General features: G+C 35.4%; 1 protein-coding gene across 2 annotated transcripts in view; it reads right to left on the bottom strand.

Moving 5' to 3' along the window:
• The window catches only part of SIPA1L2 (signal induced proliferation associated 1 like 2), a gene marked incomplete at its 3' end in the record, with an annotated part of 85,699 nt that overhangs the window by 13,081 nt on the left and 46,261 nt on the right, over positions 1-26,357 (bottom strand). For both annotated transcript variants that reach the window (XM_080616042.1, XM_080616043.1), the window contains exons 9-16: positions 24,116-24,373; positions 20,572-20,655; positions 18,971-19,074; positions 18,464-18,567; positions 15,325-15,713; positions 11,735-11,959; positions 9,025-9,178; positions 6,013-6,232 (exon numbers count right to left, since the gene is read on the bottom strand). In XM_080616042.1, the coding sequence (XP_080472168.1) occupies positions 6,013-6,232; positions 9,025-9,178; positions 11,735-11,959; positions 15,325-15,713; positions 18,464-18,567; positions 18,971-19,074; positions 20,572-20,655; positions 24,116-24,373 (1,538 nt within the window). The remainder of the gene's footprint in view (positions 1-6,012; positions 6,233-9,024; positions 9,179-11,734; positions 11,960-15,324; positions 15,714-18,463; positions 18,568-18,970; positions 19,075-20,571; positions 20,656-24,115; positions 24,374-26,357) is intronic.

Genomic DNA, 26,357 nt, shown 5'->3' with positions numbered 1-26,357 from the left:
TGAGGTTCTTAAAACTGAACATAAACCAAATCCATTATTTATAATCACATTTCATCTTAACCATAATGCTAGTGATACAATATTGTACTGTTATTACATAGTATAGCAAGGAAAAAAAAAGAAATTTTGCTTCAGACATAGCTACTTCTATTAAAGGTTGAAATGGTATTTTTTCCCCAAATATTTCAGAATGAAATTTCCATCTAGGTATTCCAGTGATTCAACTCTAATAGGGAATACTTTTTTTTTTCCCTCAGGAAGAGACAAAATTTAAAAAAGAAAAAAAAAAAGAAAGGGTAAAAATGCATTTATACAAGCAGAAAATTTATAGTTGAAGAAAATGGCATCTTGTCATTGTCTTGATACCAATAAAAAAAGAACACCAAAGTCCATTTGAATAAAAGATTTCTGGCCTAAAAATAGAAAAGCAGCAGCCTGTTACACACATTCTACTGCATGAAGCAACAACCAGAGCATATGATATGCTTTGCAGAAAGGTTGTTTTTTGTTTTTAAGAAGCAAAATTAGGAACATTAAAGTAGGTTTGAAATCCTCTGTCAAAAATTAGGAGTCCCACAAATCAGAAACAATGCAGAAGAGGTAGAAATCCTATCTACTGTGGTATTTACCTTGTTCTACAATTTATATGAAAGATGCAGTATTGTTATACTACTATCGGAAGTGGCCTGAAAAACCGATGTAGAAATGTCTTTTTAACACTCACTCTTGTATGCAAAAGTGGATGTTATATGAAATGGAAAGGTAATATACAAATATATTCTAGCCATACATCTGTACTGAGATTTTATTTTCAGTTCCTTATAAACATATATAAAATCTGAGCTAAGGTTACCTTGGGGTGCAAGTACACTGCAAGCTCAAGATCAGAACAGTCTGAATTTTTGTATGTGACCTGGGAATTATAAGAACCTTGTTTATGCAAGTACAAATGTTTTATACATCTCTGTTGTGGAAAATAGACAGAATGCCTGATTTGAAAGGCTGGCAAGCCAGCTTTTGGTTCTAGACCAGCAGGGAGGCCCTAAGGGACAGCCCTTGCCTTTGTATGATCAGCCTACAGAAGCTGATTGTGAAACCTGTCAGGAAGATGCCTGTTCCCAGTGAGATTTTGCTGGTGTTCCAAATTAAATTGTAGGAGTGATATATTCACCAGTAGTCATCCTTCATTATGCATTGTCTTTCTGAGAGCCTTAGGGTGGATCCTATTTGCTCCTGCATAAGGCTTGACAGAGCAGCTCAACTGCAGAAAGCCTGCCAGAGTAGAGGTTTGAATACTGATAGCTCTGAAAATGCAAGTGCTCCTGCTGATGGCTGAAATTATAAGCAGAATAACTGAACACGCATGAGTATGCCACCGCAGAATAATTCATTTTCATTATTACATTATGTGCCCTTGTGCAGGGGGGGAGAGAAGGGAAAGAAAAATTAAAAAGGGGAAAAAAAAAAGAACAAAATAAGGAAAAAGAAAAAAAAAAGGGCTCTCTAATGATATAGGCCTCTTTGTGCCTTTGAATTTCAGAGAATAATGTTTGTATTTCAGGAATGCTCTGGGTGAGATGAATTATTTCTAGCCTCCTGTATTTGCATTTCTTCTCTGCTCCCCTTGCCTCACTGCTGCCTCCACTTTTCTCTGTATGTCTGCCACATCAGCAGCTGCAGGCTGTCTGTTGTCTTCCTTTTTCATTTGTGCAAAGGTGGCAAGTTATGCCTGAGCAAGCCCATCTCTGTGTGTTCAAGAGGATATGCCTAATCTCATAAGCCACTATCTTCATAGCCCACAAGATTGATCTTGAAGCATCAAAAAATTATCCCTTATTTCCTTTGAGAAAACAATTTCAGTGTTATCTTTCAGTTTTAAAGAGTATTTTATTTGCTGTACACCTTTTGGCACAAAATGGTTGATCTTGTGGTTTCTGGTCCTTTCAGTTATGTCACTTCCTACACTTAGGGATTTTCTTTATTCTTATTATTGATACATAAAGTGTAAAGCATTTTGAAGAGTCCTTATTTTCACCAAAATTACGTGGTCAGTTCAGTTTCCAACAGAGCTCCTGAAATTGACTATCATTGATCCCATATAGCTCTGTATTCAAAGAGTAACTAGTTATACTGAAAGAAGAAAGATTCACCTGACTTAACCTTTTCTACTTCCAAGACAAGTATCCTGCTTCAGTTGGAACTGTTACTTTTATGCAGAGGCTGTACAGCATGAAAAAATACCTGCTAAGTACTCCTCACTTACTGTGCTAAAACTAGACATATCATTTAACAAGTAGATTAGCTCAAAAGATGCTGCAGCAGAATGAATATATCAAATTATATGCAGACATAAATCCCAGTGTCTGCTTCCTGTTCTTTCCCGGAATCAGCAGTTGTATCTCTATAGTCCTCTTAAACAACAGCTGCCTCCCAAACCTTTCCCTTTTCCAGTACTACCTAGGGTTGCCCAAAGTCTCCCTTCAAAGATGCCAGCCTGTTAGTAGAATTTTGTATGGACATATGTTCACATTACGGTTAGAACAGTGAAGATGTGATCCCAATAACTACTTTTCCCTTCGCTTTTGTTATTGAAGATAGTCTCATGTTCTGGTATTCACTGTGTAATGAAGTAATATATATACTTCTTCAGCTGCATTGAATTACTGACTCAACAGCCTGTATTTGCTTACTGAAAAACTGACTTCCAAATGGTTCACTTTGCACATCATTGATGCACAGTGATGCTCTTCCATCAATATTGCTTTTTATCAATGAGGTTAGTTTTGGATTGAAGTTAACTGTGGTTGCAAGCCAGTTTTAAGATGGACTTTCTTCTTACACGCATACAGTTGCACTCCCGGCAACCTTCTCCCTATGGCATGTAAAATCAGAGAACTTTCAGAAATTGCATCATTGCAAAATAGTCCCTTCCTTATGACCTTCTTCACTGCAAGAATCCTGCACCTTGCTCCTTTCCTCACAGCACAGTACAACATGCCAGTGTATCACTTAGGGCATTTTTATCTTTCCCTTTTCTTTTTGTGCTTCATAATGGACATAAAGGAGTGGACCACAGTGCCTGCAATGTCAAACTACCTCCCTGTGTCTTCCTGGGTTTCTGACTTGTGTTAGTACACTAGTTTTGTATCAGTGGTTCTCATTGTTTTCATTCTTTTCCTGCTAGTTCAGCTGCCATGAATTTGCAAGATGGGGATAGATTTGTACCTGCAACTGCGTATGGCATGCTAGAATCACTCAGCATGAACGGCACTGTCTCAGTTAGGGAATTGTTAATGTCCCCAAGGTAAAATTCCAGAGTTCTCAGCTACACGAGTCCGCCTTTCTGGTTTAAGTTAAAAATAAGATAAAATGAAATAAATCTTCCTACATTTGTGCACTGTGTGCAATCAAGAGCACTCAACTGTCAGAGCCTGCATTTCAGACTTTACTGAAAGAAACTCTTTTTTCACTTCACTTCCCTCAGTGATAAAATAAAAAATCCTATAGCTTCATTTTCTCATCTTCCTACAGTCAACATCACACATAGTTAAATTTTCTGTTTCCATATTTCCATGGCTGTTTTGTCTGATAACTCTGATTTCTCAGTAAACTGAAATCCTTCAAGGTTGCCTATTTATGCTTTGGTTTTGATGCTGCCTTGCTTACCTATTAATCACACTCTTTTCCTTGCTAGAGGGGTCTCACGAGACTTGGTGCTGCCACAATATTTCATGTACTCCATGCTGGGTAATAACATGCAAGAATGTATGTATCTTTCTAAAATTAATTCCAGCCAAACCCATGCTATTTCTACTGACTTCGGTACACATCAAACATCAGTAAAATTAAAATGTTTTAAGATCACAAACATGTATTTTACAAAAGTCATTACTATGACAGTTAAGAATCTTGATATCTGAAACTGTAACCTCAAGCTAAAATTATAGATATAAAAAACCCCTCTCACATCACCACTGCTATAGAATGTAAATACCTATGCAATGATTACAAAAACCTTCCTAACAAGAGCCAAAGTTAATTTCTAATATGAAGATACTGACTAACCTTATTTTGAAAATAAAGGTGGGCAAGTCATGATGTGCTTATTTTCAGAGTGTAATTACAGCTAATCAATGAAAAGCCATCATCAAAGATCCTGTATCACTGGCATTGAAAGGCACTTTTATAATACAAAACCAAGGCAGAAAATAGAGGTAGTATATGAAAATATCATCACCATATCAGCTCCATTTTGACTGACAGGATACTAGTTTCATGTTTTTTCCCAGCTACGTGTATAAATAACTTCCTGTATCTAAGAAGCAGCAAGAATGGAAAATAAGGTGTCTAAGACAGAACTAACACACAAACCACTAAAATTTCACTGCTGGAGAAGCAGTATACAACTTGAATATACGCCATTAACTGTCAATCAATTGTGTCAATCTCCAGAACAAAAGCATGGTGAAAGCTTGATGCCATTGCACATTTACCTTTACAAGAATGGCTCTAAAAACACAGGCCTAACATAGTAAAAGAGAGAAATACAGTCAGGATGCCTGACTATATATAACTCCCTTATAGACTACAAAATCTACCAAATTAGTCTCAAATGAAACAAAATGGGTCTTCATTATCTATCAGTAAAAGCAAAAGAACTTTACATATTAAATTTTTAGTAAAGAGTTTAATTCTGATAGAAGTATATTTTTAGAATGGCAAAAGGTACACCAAGCATGCATTCCCATCTGAAGCAGGAATTCAGCCCTTGCTTGTGATACCAGTTTAAAATTAACCGGTCGTTAATGAACACTACTTGGCCTCATAGCTGAGGCCACTATAACTAGAAAAATGTTTTGTATATAAGGCTTACTTCTGAAAGTTAGCAAGTGACTGCTGCTTCGTGAAGGACACAATGAATGACAGAGCGCTTTTTATTACTAAGTCGTCTGTCTGCATTCTCTCTGGACATGTGCCTACAGAAGTCCTTAACACTTAAAGAAATTCACCCACAGCTTCCTAAGTATAGACTTCATAATTACTCTACTGTTCCTTTAAATTGTTCTACTGTTCCTCTACACTGCAGTCAGCTGTGATGCGATATTAAAGTAGGTAACAAAAGGTGTCTTTTTTTTTATAACTGTCCCATTCCCTCCCCCCAAGATTGGGTGTCCTCTATAGGTCAGCCTAAAATAATTGAAAAGTAAACAGATATAGCATTTTCATAAAAACAATTCATTCTTCTTAAGTAAAAATACGGTTATGTAGCCTAAATATAGGTATCCAGATGTGTAGATCTGTGACATATAAGCATGTATATTTTCCAGGTTTTCTTTTTTTTTTTAATTTTTATAACAACAAACTTTAGAATTCACCACTCCATACTGGAATTATTGCAAGATAAGCATATAATAAAGATCTCATTTACGGAGACCTCATAAGTAAAGAGACACCTTCATAAAATAGTTTTAACTTCACATCCTAGACTACTTCTTTTTCTGACATTAATAATGAAGTGTCATTTGCAAAGGTTTTCTAACATAAAAAAAAAAAGTATCAGCAAATTCAGTTTTGAAACTGGAGGCAACAATTACAACTATTGCACATTTCCATTTAAGATGCTACCAAACAGAAGTTGTCCCGTTTAGCTGTTATTTGAATGTATGGGTGAATATTTCAGTAATTCGAATGTACATAAAAATAAACAAAACAGGGCAGCTGGCCTTAATTAGGTCACCACTGGAAAATAAAATTATAACAAGAAGTATCTTCAGACAAATGTTTGTTGCCTGTCACGGGTCTCATGAAAGTATTTCGTGCAGTAAAGAGAATGCTGCCTCCAAACATGATAAATCTTGTGTTGATCACTGTGGCAAGCATAAGCACGTACTGCTGACCAAATGCTCTTTTACCAGGCAAACTAGAATGATGACATTTCATAATTTCTTAATATTTGGTGATTTGTTTATTACAAATATGCCAAACTCAGCAATGACAGCAGCAATCACTTACTTCTCAGATTTCCCATGCCAGGAGTCAGGCTCATTCTGGGAGGCAACGTGCTGTGATATGGTGGAGTAGTGCTGAACAAGATATCATTTGGCAAGGCCTGGTCTAGCATTGAACTTCGAGAGCTAGCATATGAAGATCCTCGTCGGTTGCTACATATACTCTCATCAGATAAGGTACGATAAAGTGTCCTTCGTGGAGAAAGGTTTCCATAGAATGAAAACTAAACATCAAAATACGAAGATATAAGAACATATATTACTGGTTAAATAATTCAAGTGATCACATCCCATCATCAGCTCTTGGGAGTATTTTTCTAGGCAGGCACTGTGGAATTCTTGAGCTAATAAAGAAGATCAGAGATTTCTCCCACCATATCAGATCTACTGGGGCCTCAAAAGAGTTACTGAATTGGATTTTCATATTTCCTCTTGATATTTTGGAACATATCACCATGAATGAATCAGATACTGTGTAGTTTTATTAATTCTGAATTGTTAAATGAAACCTCCATGGCCTTATGACAGCAATGTTTTCCAGAAATATATATAAGGTTACCAACTCTGTCAGCATTTATTCAAGTATATACATAGAACTGTTTGATTTTTATTTGAAATGACTACACTTTAACGTTAAACATTCTAAATTGATATATCCTGCCATATAATTCACTGGATGACAAAAGCAATTTGAGATACTACATCTCTCCAGATATCATGAAACAGCTTTAGAAAACAGGATAACAGAGTTAAGTGAAAACTGTTTATGCATTTAAAAAAGTTACTGAAACCACAACCAAATATCTACAGCAAACCAAGATGTTGTTGTACTCTAAAACTGGGCCTTTCCACATCATATGTCATTCTTCAGTACTGCAAATCCAGTTATTCTTCACATCTACATAGGTCAGTTATTGCCTTAATTATTTTAACTGGTTTGTCCTGCATTTAGCAATTTAATGTCTTGTCCTGTCCTGTTTCCTTTCTGAGTTGCACACTCCTTATACAGAATATATGCTTAAGAGCAGTAGCTTTTTAAAACAGTGAATATAGCACAGAATTAAACATATTTGCATTGTTGTATTTCTGACAACTTGCTCACTGATGAATACTTCTACACCAAATACACAGAAATGCTCAATCATGTCACAAGACACGGTCTTTACAAAATAATTTAATACACTTCATAGTGGCAGTTCAGGAAATCATCTATTTTGAGAATAATACAGGACATGCTCAATTGTTAGAATGCTTAACTACATCCCAGAGAAAATTAGGGGAGATATTCAGATTCCAATCTATGAAAGCATCAAAATACTACCTCAGTTCTAGAGATTTGCCTGAAACAGATATGGGCCATAGGAATAAACATAACCTAAAACTTTATTTTAACACATATGTAAAATGAGCAATAGAACAGGCATAAGCAGCATCCCTAAATGACTGGATAGAGGACACACACAGCATCCTTAAATGAATGTATTTACAGCATTCTTCTATAAGCAGTGATTAAAAATTACCAAAAGACCCTGAGTTTAATTAGGGACTACATTGGACAGAGGGTTAAAAACCTTTACCGTCTGAATCAAAGGGTCTCCAGTTCTCTTTGCTGGATATTCCCAGCAAGCATCTTCATGCAATTTGTGGCTGTTACTTAAGTTTCCTCAACATTATATTGCATCTTCTATCTATAAAGATTGTTCACTAGCCATCCAAACATGTTGAATGTTAACTGCTGGAGCTTTACAGAGTTTCCCTTCAGAGTGCAATAAAAATTAAACATTACCTAGAGGGCTCATTATTCCCTCAGCTACACAGAAGTAAAAACAGAACCAAAGAAAAAACGTGATTTGGTTCTATAGAATCTTACATATTCAGAAAACTCCTTTCTGACTTTTCTGTTAAAAGCAACTGACGCACCTCTGAAGGCATAATCAAAGACTATACTGCCGAGTTCTATGGCTGGGGAGCCCCTGTGAGTCAGGGCCCACAGCCCCTTCTCAGTGAGCTTTTGTTTGGGTGTTTTGCAAGGGGAAGGGGAGAGTAATTTAACTCAGGATGGCACACTTCCTCAGACCTTGTTATTTCTTATTTAGGAAGCCAGAACCATTGAAAACTCTTGAAATCATCACAAAAACCTAATTATCAATCAAATTACAAAAACCTCTAGGACATTATTCATGAAAATTCAAACACATGTAATGTATACTTAACATTCTGCATGTTAAAAAAATATATATGATCTGAATTTTAAATTCAACTCTGCGCTTAAGAGGATTCCCATGTGTTACTTTTGTTCAGACATGATGATTATGCTATTTAGCACACTGTATAAACACGGTGGGTTTAGGAGAGCGTAGAGTTAATAGCAAAGTGTGACAATTATCTCAAGTAATTTAATTGCTTTGTGCTTTATTCCACATTAAGCACAGAATTCAGAATCATTTAATACTTCGGGGAGTAGTGTATTTTAAGTTTCTCTATCCACTTTTAAGTATTACTGATTGTCTTCATACTATAAAGATTAGATGTATACTCTCCACTAGCACTTGCAATTATGCTTTTTGAGCAATTGCCACTGGTACCCACATAAAATCATGTTTTAGAGTTCAAACAGAATTGTTGGTACAGGGCAGGGGAAAGCAGGCTACTTTTATTCATGTGCCTTAATATCATATTAGATGTATAAATTTAGGCATCCAATCCTGAAAATGTTACTTTTAACCTTTCAAATAATAATTAAGTTGCTCAACCTGCACTTGGTTCTGCTCAAGCTAAGCAAATATATATTTAAACAAATACCGTATTTCATACAGAATCATCAAACTAGAAATCATTTCCATATTGTGGGAAATCATATTTTGGGACTTACAGCCAGAATTTATAACAAAACCATGGAATATACTTTGCTTATACAAAATGATACTGCCTTCTCTATACCAATTTGGGGAATATCAGAAATTCATTTATAAGTTAACTTTATCTGAGATACAGAGAGTTGAACAAAGTAGCTAACCTTTCTTCGCCCCTCCTCCATAGGAAGACTGTCTGGCAGCATCAACTTCAGAAAATCTTCTTTGGACAAGACTTGCTGGCTTTCAACAATAGCATTCCTCACAGAAGTTTGGAGTGGACTCGATGCAGACACAGCATCAATATCATCATACACTCTGTTGAGACAATTGTTGTTTTAGCAAGAGAAGCAAGAGTGTTCTTGGACTTGAAATACTGCATTCATTTTCTGTCACAAAGTAAAAACTGTTAGAATTATCTCCTGACACAGCACACTTTTATTTAGAACATTTTTTTCTATCATTTTCTATTTATGAAACTGCGGATCCAAAATAAAATTCTTAAACCACTGAAAAATCAATTTTAGGAATTCTAAAGAACAATTTAAAAAAGCAGAATGCTTGCTTTTCCTACTTTGCCTCTTTCTGTTTTACACACCATACTTCTCTATTGTTAAAGTTGTATTCATATCAACACTTCCAATAGTTCATCACAAAATGTTTTAACTTTTACTTCCTTAACAAACCAGAAAATCAATATTTTATAGTGTGATAATGTATCCAGCATTACAATCTGGCAACATTACTATGGTCATCAATGGCAACATTTAAAGTGTATAAGTGCATTGGTAATTGACTGTGCCATTTGCCAAGTGAATCAGCAATTTCACAAAGCTCTTTAGATAAATAAAAAAGCTGTCTTCCTTAACTACCAGCATATAAAAAAAATCTATTTACAGTCAACAAAAGACTAAATGAATTATTATCTTTCAGCTTCCTTCCAGTGAGAGAGAAAGAATTTTAACAGGTTTACTTTGGAAATGCAATCGAAAGAACTAGAGATTCTCAATCACACAGAACATACATTCGAAGTCATTACTTACTGCCAAGTGCAGCATAATCAGTGACTCTGTCTTCAGCAGAGAGGAAACAAGCTCTGCTACAGTAAAGTGTAATTCTCAGTGAATTATATCCTATAGTGGCACAACATTCAGCAATTGACCTGATTTTCATCATCATTGCTAATTAGAGATGTTAATTTATTTCAACATAATTATCCTCAGAGAAATATTTCTTCTCTGTGATGTATAGAAAGCTTTCCTAGAAAGAAAGAGGTGAAGCAATGCTGTACACCATGGAAAAATCTGAAAATATTTTCTGATATAGGAACTGTTGCCATATTAAATTATTTTTTCTTAAATAGTACTAGCTCTTGAAGATACTAAGTTGCTGTGGCTTCAGTTTAAATACCATGATTAATTTTTAACGATTCCATTCAAAACAAAGAGATATGTTCATGAGTCTATCAACTTCAAAATGCAGAAACTTGTGGGAATCAACGATTCCACCTTTTAAGTGAAAATACTACAACCAAATATTTCAAGCAACTAAAACACTTGAGGGGTGTGTGTGTGTGTGTGTGTGTAAAAATGAAATCACCAGTACAATAACACAAAGAAACAAATAACCAAGACACGAAGGTAGTAACATCATCTGCTTTTGAAAATTAGGAATTTAGGAGCTTAACTTCAGGATCGTATTTCATAGTACATTCTGGTTTATATTTTTAAATGTGAATGTTGCCATAAATATACATATATATATATGCAATATGAGATATCAGATACAAATAGCCCACTCCCATTAAACAAAGAGTAATCCCATATTAAACATTTGAAAATCAGATACTGCATGCCGATTTAGGAGATATACAGGGTTGACTGATTCACTGATAGAACTGCATGGCTTAAGCACAAAAAGAAAGCAAGGAGGTTATCTGAGAAGAAGAATTTGAAGCTAACAAAAATTTAAAGGTTAGTTTTAAACAGCAGATTCAAACATTACTGCTGCAGCACTGGGAAAGCACCATCTCTGTATTTAAAATACTGCTTCTTTTCCTTTAAGAGCAAGTCTTTTTCTTCCACCTAAGATGAACACATATCTCATGAGTAATTCCTGTGTTAAGCTGTACATTTAGTTGTCTGTTAGAACTGCTCTGAGTATTTTTGTCTAAGTAACACGTGCTACAAAAATATGTAGCTTTATTGAAGCCTCCGTATTTTGTAGTCTCATGAAGAGAGTCAGATATACCCACACTTAATCTTTTTCTTGTGGGGTTCTAACTAGCAGTTTGTATCTGTTCATTGAAAATAAAGTTAGAAAAAGATACCAAAGAACCACTGAAATATCCCCAACTGGCACTATTAAAAAAAATTACCTACCACAGATGACTGATACGTTTATGGTAACCTCTCTCATCTGTAATGTATTGGTCAACGTAATTCGCAACAAGGTAGTAAGGTTTAATACAGAAACATTTGGAAGCAAACTTTTTTTAACTGAAATTCATGAAGATTTGTAGAAAAGGTCTTTAAGATGTTAATAAAATTGTAAATTCACAATTGTCTCCTAGAGATTCAAAATGGAAATTCAGGATGTCTGACATAGCCATACACACTTTCAGCAAGTTCTGTCAGTTTGCTTAATTTGACAGATGGGAAAATGGTGCAGCTGGATAGAACAGAGGAGATAGCATCCTACGCAGTTATTGTCTTTTTTGTTTTGTTTTTAATGTACCTTTGATACATAAAGGTACAGAAAAAAACCCCAACCCAAACATTTAAAAGTGAAGAATTTGTAATTTTTTATTTCTATCCTATTTTAAAATTTATTTTCATTGCCCTTCTTCCCCCAGTAAAATTAAACAGCTCTTACTCATGGCACTCAGAAACTTCAGATTCTTCAGGTGTAGGACTTCCTTCTGATTTTTTCCACCCAATGACATATTTACTCACTGCTCCTTGTCTGTGATAAGGTTTTGAAACTGACCCAGAAATCTGTTGGCTACTACTCTGCGACACTATATAGACTTTAGAGGTGTCTAGGGAGCCACTCTTTTTAGAGCAATGTGTTGATGGGCTTCCAGAATGATGTGAGCCACTGAAAAAATAAAGAAAAACAGACAAAAGAAAAAATGAAATTTGTCATACAATAAATTAGAAATGCTTTACAGCAATAATTCTGAAGTTTTTTTCAAGGTTAAAATCAAGGTAGCGATATTGGTACAGTAATTTTCTACAGATAACTTCCACTAGACCAGGTTGCTGAAAGCCCCATCAAACCTTGCCTTTCATTCAGTAAAGAATTTAATATTAACAGAAGTAAATTTGAGTTCAACAAAACCAGTCCTCTGGATAATTTTAATAGCCTCTTCTATTATGAATAGCCTCTTCTATTTCATTAGAAGAAACTAATGAAGGCTTTTACTGAAGACTCTCAAAATTATTTAGAATTAACTAAATCAAACACTTCCTTGAAGAATGAATTTCTTCTTTTCATCTTGGAGGTGAAGTAAGCAAAACATTCAGAAACCAAGAGCCTTACCTAATATCAGAGGCTGAAACCTGAAGAAGCCTCTGCTTTCCTTGTTGGTTTACAAACACAAAACACAGTGCTATCTTTTAATTTAATCCCAAAAGCACTGAACTATCTCACAGAGGACTAGAAAGCGCTGCTGAAAGTGTATCAGACATCGGTACTTAGCTGCCCAAGCAGCGTCAGGTACAAGCAATGCACATGCATAGATGTTATTAGATCAAATTGAAATGCCTATTGTGGAAGAGAGTTGAATGAGTAAGGTAATGGATTAATAATTTTGGTCACAGCTAGGATGCACATTTAATCTTAAACCAACTTTATTTTCTTTCTTCTCTTCCCAAAAAAGTGGAAGTGAGATTATGAGGGTTGCAGGGAAGAAAATAATGCGAGTGATGTTATAAGCATTTTTGCTTGCTATCATTGCAAACATGCAAATAAATTATGTAATGACGTGGTGCAAGACCATAATTCAGTTATGAAAAATCAAAATTTAAAGATGAAGCAAACACTGAAGGACAATGTAAAATATGTATCAGATCAACAGCAAGGACATTATCCAGAGAATTTCAGACTTTAATTTGTAACTTAGTTTCAGAAAAATTGAGCATCCAACCTCATTCTGTAGATTTTAAATAAGGCAATATTTTTGAAGTGAAGAAATAAAATGCCTATAAAAGCCTGGTTTTAGATAATGAGCTGAATGCAATGGTTGGAACAAGCAGTATACATTTTTAGGATCCAAAAGATGTTCTATATAAGAAACAAAGCAAAACTAAAGGCAACAAAGCTAAGCTGTTTCATCTACAGTAACATGAAGGTATTTGATAATTCATGTGCATAATTAATATAAAATAGGAGAGATAAACCCGTTCATAACAGAGCTGTGAGAGAGTGTTTTGCATGGCTCAAGTCAGTCTTGCAGTTTGACATACTGTTTCCCACAGCAGGTTTAATTCCATAAATCTTATTCAGACACTATAGTATTAGTTTCTTCAGAGGCTTCTTCACCTAATGATGTTAGAGAATCAGGCCAGTATCTTTCAACCAACAAACATCTTTCCTGTGCATTTATTTTTTTTCAGTAAACAGAATACAATTTTAATAAATAAATGTTGAAGTTATAAATCAATGACATTCCACCAGTCTATGGGCTTGTGTCTTGAAGTTTTACATTGTTTAGCTACTGCAGAACAAGTTTACTATTTAATATTCACAAAATAATCATGTATGAATGCCTCAATAGTGTTAGCATTTCATTATTGAAGAAATACAAACTCAGTGTCTGACCAGTCAGAAAATATATATAGGATTCAGCAGTAGCTATCGCATGCTTAAATGTTAACTCAATTTTCTTATGTTTATTAGAACATGTCAATATTGCAGCATCACAGCAAAATGAGATATTTTTAATACTGGATGCCTGTGGATGCTGTATAGGTGATGCCAGGTTTAAACTCGATTGCAAAATTATTTATCACTCCAATGTAATTTGAAAGATATGTAATCAAAGTTTAAATAAAAAAGTTGGGTCACATAAGTCTTACATTTTTCTATAGTAAAAAGATTTGGCTCACAAATTAGAAGAGGACCATTTAAAACCACCGCTATCACCAAAGTGAAACTGAGCAATCCTAATGTGAGTCATCATCTCAACAGTAATTACTATTTTGGAAATACCTACATAAATTCACTTAAAATCTATGATTTTTTTTTTTTTTAATTATTGTTAATTATTCCATAAAAAGTTGATTCCATAGAAGAGAGCAGCAGATTACTTAATGGCTCCTGGCACTTTAAATATGACAGCTGCCACATATATGCTGAGAATACACATTCTAGCCATTAGAAATCTATTTCAGCTCATTATGATGAAGTCCTAGAAAAACAGAGCTAATTTTTGGCACTTTAGAAGTGTAATATATAAAATATATAAAGGCACTTTAGAAGTACAATATATAAAATTAAATCTCAACACACACAAAGCAAAGTAAATCTGGAGCTTCTGCATTATCATAGGGGTAGTAAAAACTTAATGTGAAAGCATTTACCTAGTTTTCACAATAGTCTGTACTATTTTTTATAACTTGTGAAAAAAAATATCTAGAAGTCAGCGTAAGTATATAAGACTAATTCACTTATGTCAAGCATACTAAGAAATAAGGATAGAAGTTATTATTTGATTATTTTCCTGTGCTGATTGACATTGAAAACAAGAAAATCAGAAGGAAATAAATATAAAGAATTTTCTTCCATCCTTTACAGAATAGAAACCTTAACACATAGACCAAAGGTTCAACTTCAAAGTCACCATAAAATGGGAATTGGTAGATAAAGGCAACCAGCTGTAAAAGTGCACTTTCAAAGTTTGCTTTACAACAGATGTACCATACGGACATTCCATTGGTAACAAAAAGAAGAGATGAAAAATAATCAGAATTCAACAAATAAAATTGTGAAGCACACATCACAATAATGTAGATTAGGGAGGATGTTATGTAATGCAGTTTCATTATATGTAAAAATTGTATATCACTATTTGTAAAAATTGTTCATTGCAGGTTTTTTATTTCTCTCAGCATTAACTCCCAAGTAATTTGTTACATTGTACCAAAACAAAAAGGTATTTGAAATAATAGGTGCAAACTTCATTTTTACTCAGGAATGTTTCCAAACTTTAAAAACCTAAGCAACGTGCACAAGGTCACATATAAATTTCCATCAGATCTGGGAGTAGGGCTAGGTTCGTTTTTTAAGCACCCATGAAAAACGGCCTGAAAATTGCTCAAATAGGCATTTAAGTACAACCAAAAAATCAAAATCAGTGAAGTGCACCTTCAAAGACAGGCAAACAAAAAACCAACAATGTAAAAGAGTTCTTTGTATGTTAATCTATACTCCACAAACTCTGATTTATGAGAAACACGTACCTGGAATGAGAGGAGATCTCACTTAGGTCTCCCATACTGCCTTCAGCTGTATGACTAGCAGAAATAGCAGAGGCATAGCTATGAACAGCATAGATTTTAGCTGGATCATCATCTGGCCCAGCAGTTTCGGAAGACTCAGTCCACTGCTCAGTACGACAATGTACTCCAGACCTGCTGCCAGCAAGGTGCAAAGGAGCCAGAAGAGGAGCAGACATGCAGGGAGCTGTATCGATTCCACTGTCAGTAGAAGCCCCTTTTATATATGTTAATCCAAGCAGCTCGGGATCCATCAGATCTCCAGAACCAAAGTGTTTTTCATCACTGTTACTGGATGTATTACTGGATAGGGTGTTGCTGCTGGAGTGGCTTGAACAGCTTTTGTCTCCAATCTGAACAACAAGAAAACAAACAAAAAAAGACCCTTCTCAAGTTAAATAGTAAAATATTTATTTTATATAAATTACTCAATTTGTGCCATTCAAATACCCTTTCATATTTTTTACACTATGCTATAATATAACTGCCGAGTGTGAAAAGAGCTAATTATACCACCAGTTTCTATGAAATTAATTGCGCAGCTGGATAGATACATTAAAGGTTGATGTCACCGCAAGTAAAAAGCTCTCGTTCCATCTTCTATGGCAAATCTTATGATCGCACTTGAATTTTCTGATTGTAAGACCTGCTTAACGTTAAAGCTAGAAGCATTGGTAATTATCTGTTTAAACAAGTTCTATTGCAAATCTGAGAAACACAAAAGACTGAATTATTGCTGGCTTTTTCTCAGTGTGGGTGAAATATGCAGCTTATTGGATCAAATCCAATTGGATGTGTGGATAGCTAAATTGAAACCAATTGTGACTTATGTGTACCAAATAAAAGTAACTTAACTCACAGGGCCTAATCTAAGCATGGCTGTTGAAATGGAATAATTATGTCTGGCATTTGTGTCAATAAAGTTGAGCTGTTTTGAGATTTTTTTGTGTGTTTGTGTGGTTTTGTTTTGTTTTTTAAAGACATTTTAGGTAGTTGGATTAATTTATCTATATGACAGAGCAGCCAGAATAAGGACAGATGGACTTCTATTAGGTAGAATATAAATGGGAAGGCTGACAAACTTTTTTATGAGATCCCCCCCATAACAAATGCATGTAAACATAGCTGCTGCACACACATTAAAGCAGTTAGACAAGGCAGCCTTTCGAAATCATACTTCTATTCCATACGGAAATTAGCAGGCCTCAAAATCTGTGAAAATTATTTTCCAAAAAAAGGGGAGGTTATTTGCATTCATTCTAACCTTTACAAGACGGCTGTTACCTTAAAAACAATGGAACAATTGATACAAATACAATGAGCAGCGTTTTTAAGGAGAGACTTTGAGAAAGGTGTCTGGAGAACACGCATGTCGCTTCCTACTGTAAGTGTAAAATGGAACCAAAGTGGAAAGAAATGGGGAAGGGGGTTCAAAGGCATAAAATTAGCTTCAGAAGACGTATTTCACATATGAACCTTCCTAAAAATTTCCTATATGTTGCTGAATGTATATGCTTAGGCACCTTCCTGACCCTGTAAGCAGAAGAGAAACTGGACGACAGCTAGTGATAAAACTTGAACTGCTCAAAGTTCTCTGTGGTCACAGCTTAGATGAATTTATTCATTTCCTTGTGCCCCTCTCTCTCCCCCCCAAACCAAAACCAACAATCAAAAAACATCCAACCCCAAAACCCAGCAGGAATATGGTATTTATCCCAGGAAAACAGAGCAAGCTTGAAGATAGCCAGTGAAATACCCCTCTATCCTTCTTCCCCCAAGTTAATATAGAAAAATATTAGTTAACATTGATATTGACAATATATTGATATAAATATTAGTTGATATTGACAGCATAGACTTTTTCTAACAGTTAAATATTTTACAGAGTTCTTGTACATTTGTTGTAGCCCTCATTGTGAACCTCACTGGCTGGCAGAGTATTATGGCAAACTGAGTTGAACAGAAAGCGGATGCACAAGAGAACATTACAAGGTCCTTTACAAGGTGATGACCACTTTTTTTTTCTGTTTTACTGCATTTAACAACAAAATAGTCTCATTTTATTTGTATTATCTTTGCAATAATGCTGGTTCTTTACACAATAAAGCTCTTTTGCACCTGCACTACACATATGCATATGCAGGCAAACATAAACATGAGCCCATTATGAAATTTTCTGTTCTGATCTCCACCATCCTAAAAGCAGGAGAGCTGCCATTAGTATAAAGCTCTGACTGAAGTTAAGCAAGCTCATCATTTAACTTTGATATCAGTGCTCTGTTTAACATTAATTGTTACATTACTGAGTCTAGCTGTCAAGTTTGGCTTAAGGTAAACGGGGGTATTTTTGTCCTCATGTGCATCATTCTACAGCATGATTCTGTTTATGATAATTTTTTTGAGAGGTATCAAGCTAGATTCTCATAAGGTATCAATGCACATAAGATGAGAAACTGGCCTCATATTCTTACCAATATAAGTCTTCAAATGGTGTAAAGTCCTACTGCATAGAGCAGGTTTTTCTATGCAATAGACACACAAAACCCAAGTAGACTGCATATATCATTAGCATACTTTCTATCACCACATAATGAGGATTTTGCCCTTACTGAAGACAAAGCACTAACCTAGGTAGATCAGAAATCTGTTCAGCATTCCTGACATAAAACCTAAATTTTTATAGTGCTTATTGATAATTATACTACATAGGTATTTCACACAATATGACAAGTGGTATCTTGAAGAGTTGTTTAGGGGTTTTTAAAGGATATGAAATACTTTACGGATTAAGCTAGCCAGTATAAATGAAGCTGTAAATACAGAACTGAGTATAGACTATACTAGTTTTATCTCCTCAGTGCCCCAAACCCAAGCCCTCTTGGGAGTTCTTAGTTTATAAACACAGATTAAGCATACTCAATTCATCCCACACTTAGGTGAGCACACTCTTTGCCTCCCAAAATACAGTTTTCTTCATAAATTACTAAAATGTATTTTTAAGATTTATTTCTTTAGGTCCAGCGTGGGGCTTTTTGGTCTTTGGTTTGGGGGTTGGTGGGGTTTTTTTTAAGAGTTTTGAATGACTTCCAAGTAAGAGACTTACATGTGAAAGCTTGTTTGGTGACTCCTTGCCACTGCCTTCTTTCTGTAAAGCCCGATCTTTGTAGGAGCTCAGGACTTTGGTTGATGGTGCATGCCACTTGGTTTCTGTCATAAATAATTGTGTTTTAATTTCTGAATGTGAAAAAGATGAATACACTTGTACAAATCAAAAAAGGCACATGGCTTAGCATTAGGTTTCAAACTTGTACACTATTTGGAATCAGAGACATGTATCTTTGCAGAATTTGCTACGATCTAGTTTTTCAATGATAACTAAATGAAGTTCAACTTGCTTTTTATCATTCATGAGGCTTTCTTAAGTTCAGTAGTTTGTTCCAAGTGTCTAAATATCCCACACCTTATTCTTTTAGACTGCCTGTAACCAACCCTGCTTTCACTGCTCTATTACATGCTTTTTGCAAATCAAACCTCAGAAGGCGATTGCACTTCAATAGGCACTGCATTGTAAAGAACATTTTTTTTTTATGATACTGTGGTTCTGTATTACCAGAATGTCTAGTTCCTTCCAAAGTTTCCTCTCGTTCTCTGCCTCCTTCACACTCCAGTGAGCCTGAACCTTGGTGATGTTCATGGAGCAAAGGGGACTGGCACCTTTTAAGGTAAGCAGAGAATTAGGCTGTTTTGTTTTTTATCCCTGTAAAACTAGTTACATGTTGAACAACAACACCTTTTCTCTTCAAAGCAAATATTTTATGATTTGTTTAAACAATCAGCACCCCCACACACCAAGCAAGTACAGTAACATTTCCAAAGATGGCATGGGAATATTTACATGCAATTTTTTCAACAGTGCACTGTTGTATTTGAAGTGTGAACAGCACAAAATGACACTGAACTTCAAGAAGAAATGAATTCTTGGGGCTATACATCCAAAGGTTTTTGCAATGGAGAAATACGATAGTGTATACTGCTTTATGAAGTAAGCCCCACAAAGTAATTCTTCAGCTTTGCTTGTTTTCACACTTGGAACACATAAGCTACTACCAGATCCATTGCTTTGTATCTTATTGCAAAAGTTAATATCATTTCACAAAGCAACACACCAAAACCAAGGTTGCTTTTAGAAATAACTGTGCTGGCAAAATGACACAGAATGCATTATCATGTGTTTACTGTCAAAAAAATTGCTATAGTTTTATTTAAATTATTAGCACCTATTTAACTGCCAGAGATTTCAGTGCGTATTCTGAAATTCCTCGATGAGTCTCCAAGATATTGCATGCATATCTGCTATATCATGCTATCTGCTATATCTTATCTACAATCATGCCAAAGCAATATTAAGCTTACAGACAAAGAGTCAAGCTGATGTTTTCAATATTCACATTTTTTCTGAAAAGTAGCTTCTGAAAGCCACATGGCAAGTCTGGAATGCTTTTATGTTATGCTATGTAGATACTGCCATAGCTCAACATTTTATAACAGGAGTGTTTTCACCAGCTATATTTATACAACAAAGTGATATATTTAAAGTAATTTAGAACAGATGTCTCTCATAATATTCTTACAACATGGACAGTATATGGGGATAATCTTTTACACAGATAGCTAACTTCTTGAATTTCAGAACCAAGGGATTAATAGTGATGTAAGAGAACTATCTATATACTGCAACACCCTTTTAGGGAGAAGAGACCTCTGAAAGAGTGCTACTTCTCTGAGGAGAGATGCAAGAGAATGGATACCACCGGAACAAACATAGTAGGAAATAAAACCTTTGAACACCATAAAGATAATTTTTTAATCAAACATCCTTCCACTGAAGTAAACGGAGGAGATATTATTATTTTATTCCAGTTCTGAGTTGTCTGAGTTACTTGTCAACTTATGGCCTGTTCCTGGGAAAACGAACCCCAGAATTGCTTGTTATTTACCTGAATTGGAAAATAAAAATTTGGTCCTAAAGAGTTAAAGCAGTATGACTTTAAAATGATTACATTAAAGATCAATAAACCTGTACGTCTTAAAATATACTAACAGAATTTGCAAACACAGCTAACAAATAAAACATTCACACACATTTTGCTTCTCAAAGAAGATGCATGCGAACTATAGCAAGATTTAAAAAAATTAAAAAATCACCAATACCCATCATATCCCACTTGCTGTCTCCACTGGCTGCTCCCACTGGGTCCTGGGTCACTGGAGGAGGATTGGTTGCTTGGAGAACTTCTGTAATGTTAACCAGTCATTAACAGTGTACTGAGATATTCGTGGGGTTTCAGATTTTAACTGGACTGTGCTTATTTAATGAAATACATTCACTTTTACAAATAATGTAGATGTGTATGAACACATAATTATATTCATTTTGTGGATTTACAGTTTTATCTTAGTTTCATAAAACTTAAACAAGTATTTTTAAAGTATATTATTAATTTTGTCACTAATAAAACATTTCCAAATGAATATATTAAAATAGGCACAAAATTAAAATATATATTAAAAAGGCACAAAAAGAGAAAGACTATGCCAAATCCTATTTTCCTTACATCTAGCTTTACTTCTGAACAAGTGGAATTAATCAGGCGTCAAAGCAGCCAGATTGAGTTTCCAAAGTTACATGTGGGATGCTAACATGATGGACCAGAAATGATTGTTAGTTGCTTTGCATGTATTCAAACTTAGTCATTTAGAAGGGGTAATACCAGTACTTGTTTATTTTGTCAATTCTTTGACATAAAAGAGCAGTAAGGAAACATCTGCATGAATAGTATTATTTTGTACTTAATCTTTTGAGCCTCATGTTACCTTCCTGTACTTCACGTCTGAGTATTAGTCTATGACTACAATAAACGTCCCCTCAGCAATGTTACATAAATTCCCTGTATTCCTCCCCCCTCCCTTTTTTATTTTTTTATTTTTTTAGAGGCTATATGTAGGACTCAATGTATGTACTCAGAGAAGAGGTGAAAAGAGGTAATCTTGGATTTATGCACAACACTTTCCCAAGGACAGGACATTCATTAACCAGCTTTACTGTTCAGCTTGAAAATTTTGAAGATATTAGTATTTTGTCTAACAGCCAAACACATACACAGTAAGTAGACAGTGTAGTGCCTAATTTCTCAGCATGTCCCTCTCTGGTAAGTATTGTCAGGACTGAGCCTTTCTCAAACAAGAGAAATAGTCTATAAGCTAAAGTTGAATTCAGTTGCATTTTTTTGCTTCTTATGACAAAGTCCTATGAAATTCTTGCATAGCTTAAATGAGCCATCATTAAGGAATGGGTAACTTATGAAACTATGTGTTTCCATCCTCCCTACTGATGTTCAGGACATTGTCCTCAAATCCAGGGCATTGTTTCATACTATCCCAGGCTGAAGAATGTCTACATCCCAAGCCTCTCATTTGCTCAACAAGTGTCTAGCCATTAGCCTGCTAAACAAATTGTGGCTACAAAAGGAGAACCCCAGAAATCCAGTCAGTGAATGCCTCTCACAGCTCCTTTAAAGAAGAGTTGCAGCTGCCTACTATCAGGAATGGATTCCAGGCTCCATGTGAAAGAATGCAGTCACCTGCAATCATGCCACAAGGACTAAAGTGCACCAAGACTTCTTGGGGAAAAAGAAAACCCAGAAGAGCAAACCTGACTGAAGCTTCACTCGTAGGCACTTGCTATGAGTAGCACAGAATTAGGCATTTTGTAAAAACTGGAGTAGAGCTCAAGGATACCTTGTATTTCTTGGAGACTAATTAGAGGAAACTCCTGGATCAACACAAAAACATTTGGATTGCCTTCTCAAAGCACTTAACCCTCCTCAGGAGATGTACTAGGTGCACAGGTGTTCTCCTTCCAGTTTTTAATTTCACTCCAGTGAGCAGGCACTTGTTACATGTCACAGTAGTTTAACTTGCGACTTAAGTCTTCTACTATATCTAGCCCACATTTTTGTTGCTTCTTTCTCTTTTTATTTCTAAAAACAACCATTTTATCACTGAATTCACTGTTAGCTCATTTTCAGATCAGTTGCTATACTTTCCCTTTTTTACCAACCTACTTCTCCCCACCTGCATCCTTCAATTTGTCTAAATTTATTGGGTCTCTGACCCTCTAAAATCTCTTCATCGTGTCCCTAGCCTGAGTACACACTTTTATCCCTGCAAGACCACTTATTAAGTACTGATCAACCTTACCTCAACCTCTTTTTCAAGTCAATCTCTCTGCTAAGCCATCAACTATACTTCTTCCCACATAGAAAGACCTTGACAATTAGGTACCTTTCTTTTCATGTTTCAAGATGCACATGTTCATCATTTTCCTCTCTTTTCATTATTTATACTCTGTATCACATCTTCCCCAGAACAGCACTCCTGCATTACACTTGTTTTGTTCAAGCGATACAGGAGTTTCTTCATGGCAAGAGATAACTTCTATCTTAGCAGTTTTTTTCACATACTCCGCTGAGCATTGTGAGAAATGCAGCTTATGTTTGTGAAGTTTTTTTGAAATGAGTATTATGTTGGAAAGCCAGCCTTATCCCAGGTGTTACTGAAAATTTCAGTAACAAGATATTAGGAAAAACTTAAGTCCTATAACGGCAAATACATGCTTACAGAAATGCACCTCTCCTTTTTTCATGAGATGAGAAGGGGGGCAGAGCAGGAGGAGGAGGAGGAGAATACAAATGATCAAATGGTCATAACTGCGAGTCTGCATTCCCCAGACCATGATATATGCGTATTTTCAAGTATGTACTACTATCACCTGTGTGTATTTCAAATAGTGCAAAAAGTCACTAATTCTTTGCTACTGAATAAAATAGTGTAACAATAGTGGTATTTTATGAATTCATCCATATTTTTTTAAAGCTATTTAAGGTTACTATTTTAGATTTTCATATCAATTAGATATTTTCACATGGAGTATTTTTTTCCTTGGAAATTAGAACTACATCACCCTACGGAAAAAGGGCATAAGCAAAAATAATTGCACACAATAATGGACAGAGAGTTCTGCTCAAGACACATGGTTTTCCTAAATAATCTAAATAATTCAAAGGTCAAATGTATTTACAAATTTTTAGCTTTAAAAATAAATTTTTATCTTATGCAGAATCATCATTTAATTAGAACAGAGCTAACATTTAAGGATACCATCCCATCATCTAAGGAGGTGTTACATATTCAAATCACAAGCTCTGCTTTGTTTAATTAAAAGCAAAGCAAAGCATAAGGACTGGTAATGAGTTACAGAACCCTTTGAAACTATGCCAATAGCTTGGTAAAGAGATTAAAGAATAAATTTTTAAAGGAATAAGTGAATTTTATTTACACTCATTAATTGTTTAAATAGGCTCCCAAAGGATGGGGGACAGGACATTGTTTAGATCAAAAAGTAACAAGGCAGTTTCCCACTTCATTGATCTGGGTCTAAAGCGAAAGGTCAGATGTCCTCAGCAGTAGCATCCTCAGTACAGTCTACTTCCATCACAAACAACTAAAGTCACTTGTTTCAAGTAGACAAACTGGGCTCAGTGAATGCTCTTTAATATGACCTCAGAATTAAAATTACTGTAAAAACTCAACAAAATAAGGTTTAAAAATAAGTATACTAAAGTTCTAGAAAGGAAAGATATCTAAAGTAAGGAACATTAGGAAAATGACAAGCATTAAACAGAGAGTATATTACCTTGCACCATCTGGCAGTTTTCTATCAAAGGAAGTGCTGCGAGGAATGGCTGTCTGAGCCTGCTGGAGAAGCTGCTGGCACTGCAGTCTGTCAGATGTTCCTAGGATTGGAGAGGCACGAGAGAGAGGCTGCCCAGCGGGAGTCGGCACCCGATGCCAAGTGGTATTCCTTCTGAAAGGGGTTTTATACTCACATGGGGTGCCTTCACTGTCAAGTTTGTATTCCACCATGGGTATACGACAGAGTTCTGAACAACCCCTGTGGGACAAATGAAAACTCTGATCAGTCTCACTGGAGGGAACAGAAAGAGAAATCTTGCATCCTACAGACAGAAGTATATGCATAGTTTTCTTCCAGGTGCCCAAAGGTGTTCATATACCATTGTACAACCTTTTGAATGCTTCAAAACTACCATGCCAACTGGGTAGGAAGCATTTCAAAATAAAGGATTTGATGTCATGTGCTCAAAGGTCTTTGAACTCTCTCCTTGCTCTTCAAAAAGGAGAAAATACTAGGTTTTTATAAATCACTCTGCAGCTTGAATTGTATGTAATAAAAAATAGTAGAAACAAAGCATTCAGAAGTCAGAAAACGGCAAGTTTTTCCAGAATAGCTTTAGTTTGTTTAAATTTCATAAATACATTTGTTGCTTTGCATCAAATTAAATGTTTCTTAGTGGGATTGAGAACTTTCCTTTAGAATCCCAACCTGTCCACACCAAATGACAGAGCATATACATTGCGATGCAAATGATTAAAGTGTCATCTAAATATTTTTCTATTTATTTTCAAAGTATATTTTCTAATGTATCTCTTCTTGAGGGTGTCTATGCCTGGAAGAGAAATGGGGAAGTGGAAGTAAGAGACAGTCCATAAACAGTCTAACTTATAACCTCTGCTTCAAGCTTACAGTACAGTTAAATAGTAACAGTATCGCCAGAAAGTATAAATTCAGGTAAAAGTAGTGACTGTGTTACCCAAATGATCAGTTTGTCTGTCAGATGTTTGTGGCAGACTCAGGCTGGACTTGAATTAAGGGTTACTGTTTCAGAAATTAGTTAATAGAAGCTTCACACCCACGTTAAGCCAGCAGTGATTATCGCTGCAGATATATTCTCACATACTGTCTTCATTATTTTTTGATAGGTAGTGTGTACTAAATTAGCATCTATAAAGAAAACACCCTGAATAATTCTAATGTGATGTATTACATTTAAGTAAGAAATACTGAAAATTTGCTTCTCTGTCTCAACTACAGCTCTGCTCTATCCATTAAGCTGAGTCTTGATTGAGATTTGCTTTTGTTGAAAACTCAGTATTCACCATTTTCAACTAAATTAAAATCACCTAGAGAAAGTGTAAGAGAGTGCATATAAAGTGTTTACAGTCTTCATTCTGAAAATGTTTTGGCACAAATTACTTATTACAAATAGCTCAAATGAACTGCATAGAATCTCATACATCAGATTACTGTGCCCTAAACTTTCTCAGCAAAACCCCCAAAAGAACATTTTCATTGTCAGTGTTCTAATAAGCAAATTAGAAAAAAATAGTAAATAAAAATGCTAACTATGTCATTCAAAGTTGTTGAAGAACAGATGTGTGCAACTGCAGCAGTTACACTCTAGATACTCTGTATACGCCCAGTCTGATTAAGCCAAACGCTTCAGGCTGATGAATTTTGTGGTACTGAATAAGAAAATTGTTTATCCTGTAGCATTATCTGTCAGTGCTTGATGGCACTCACACACACAAAAAAATTAAAGCAAGAACTATAAACCACAGAGGATAAAGCACTGAGAGTGCAGATTAGTAGCCAATGCAGGGTAAAAGCCACTGTGATGAAGACAAGCTGAAGACAGGTCACTAGAATGCTCCACAACACAACACAGAATTCCTGTTTTTTCAGGATTATTCTTTGATCAGAAATATCAGCATTAAACACACCAGCAAAATTTGACCTGCGTAAACTCTGCTGATAAAGCATAGCTGGACATGCTGGAAGCACCAGAGAATTTCACAATAATGATTTTCTGGTTTTAGCTTCCCTATGTAGGGAGCACAGCCCCAATAGCCCCCTCCATCAGACAAGGAAATGAAAACGCCAGAGTTACTCAGACCACCGCTTCAAACTACCTCAGTCCATGCATTTATTTTTTAAAATTATTTCACACTTCCGAAGAGCACAAAACCCATGTTGGGCTCTTAGAATCACCAACATGAGGCAAAGGCTGAGTTAAACA

The sequence above is a fragment of the Psittacula echo genome (genome assembly GCF_963264785.1).
Source record: "Psittacula echo genome assembly, chromosome: 4".
Lineage (NCBI taxonomy): Eukaryota > Metazoa > Chordata > Aves > Psittaciformes > Psittacidae > Psittacula > Psittacula echo.
Note: the sequence above shows the minus strand (reverse complement) of the source record. Positions and strands in the feature narration are given on the sequence as shown.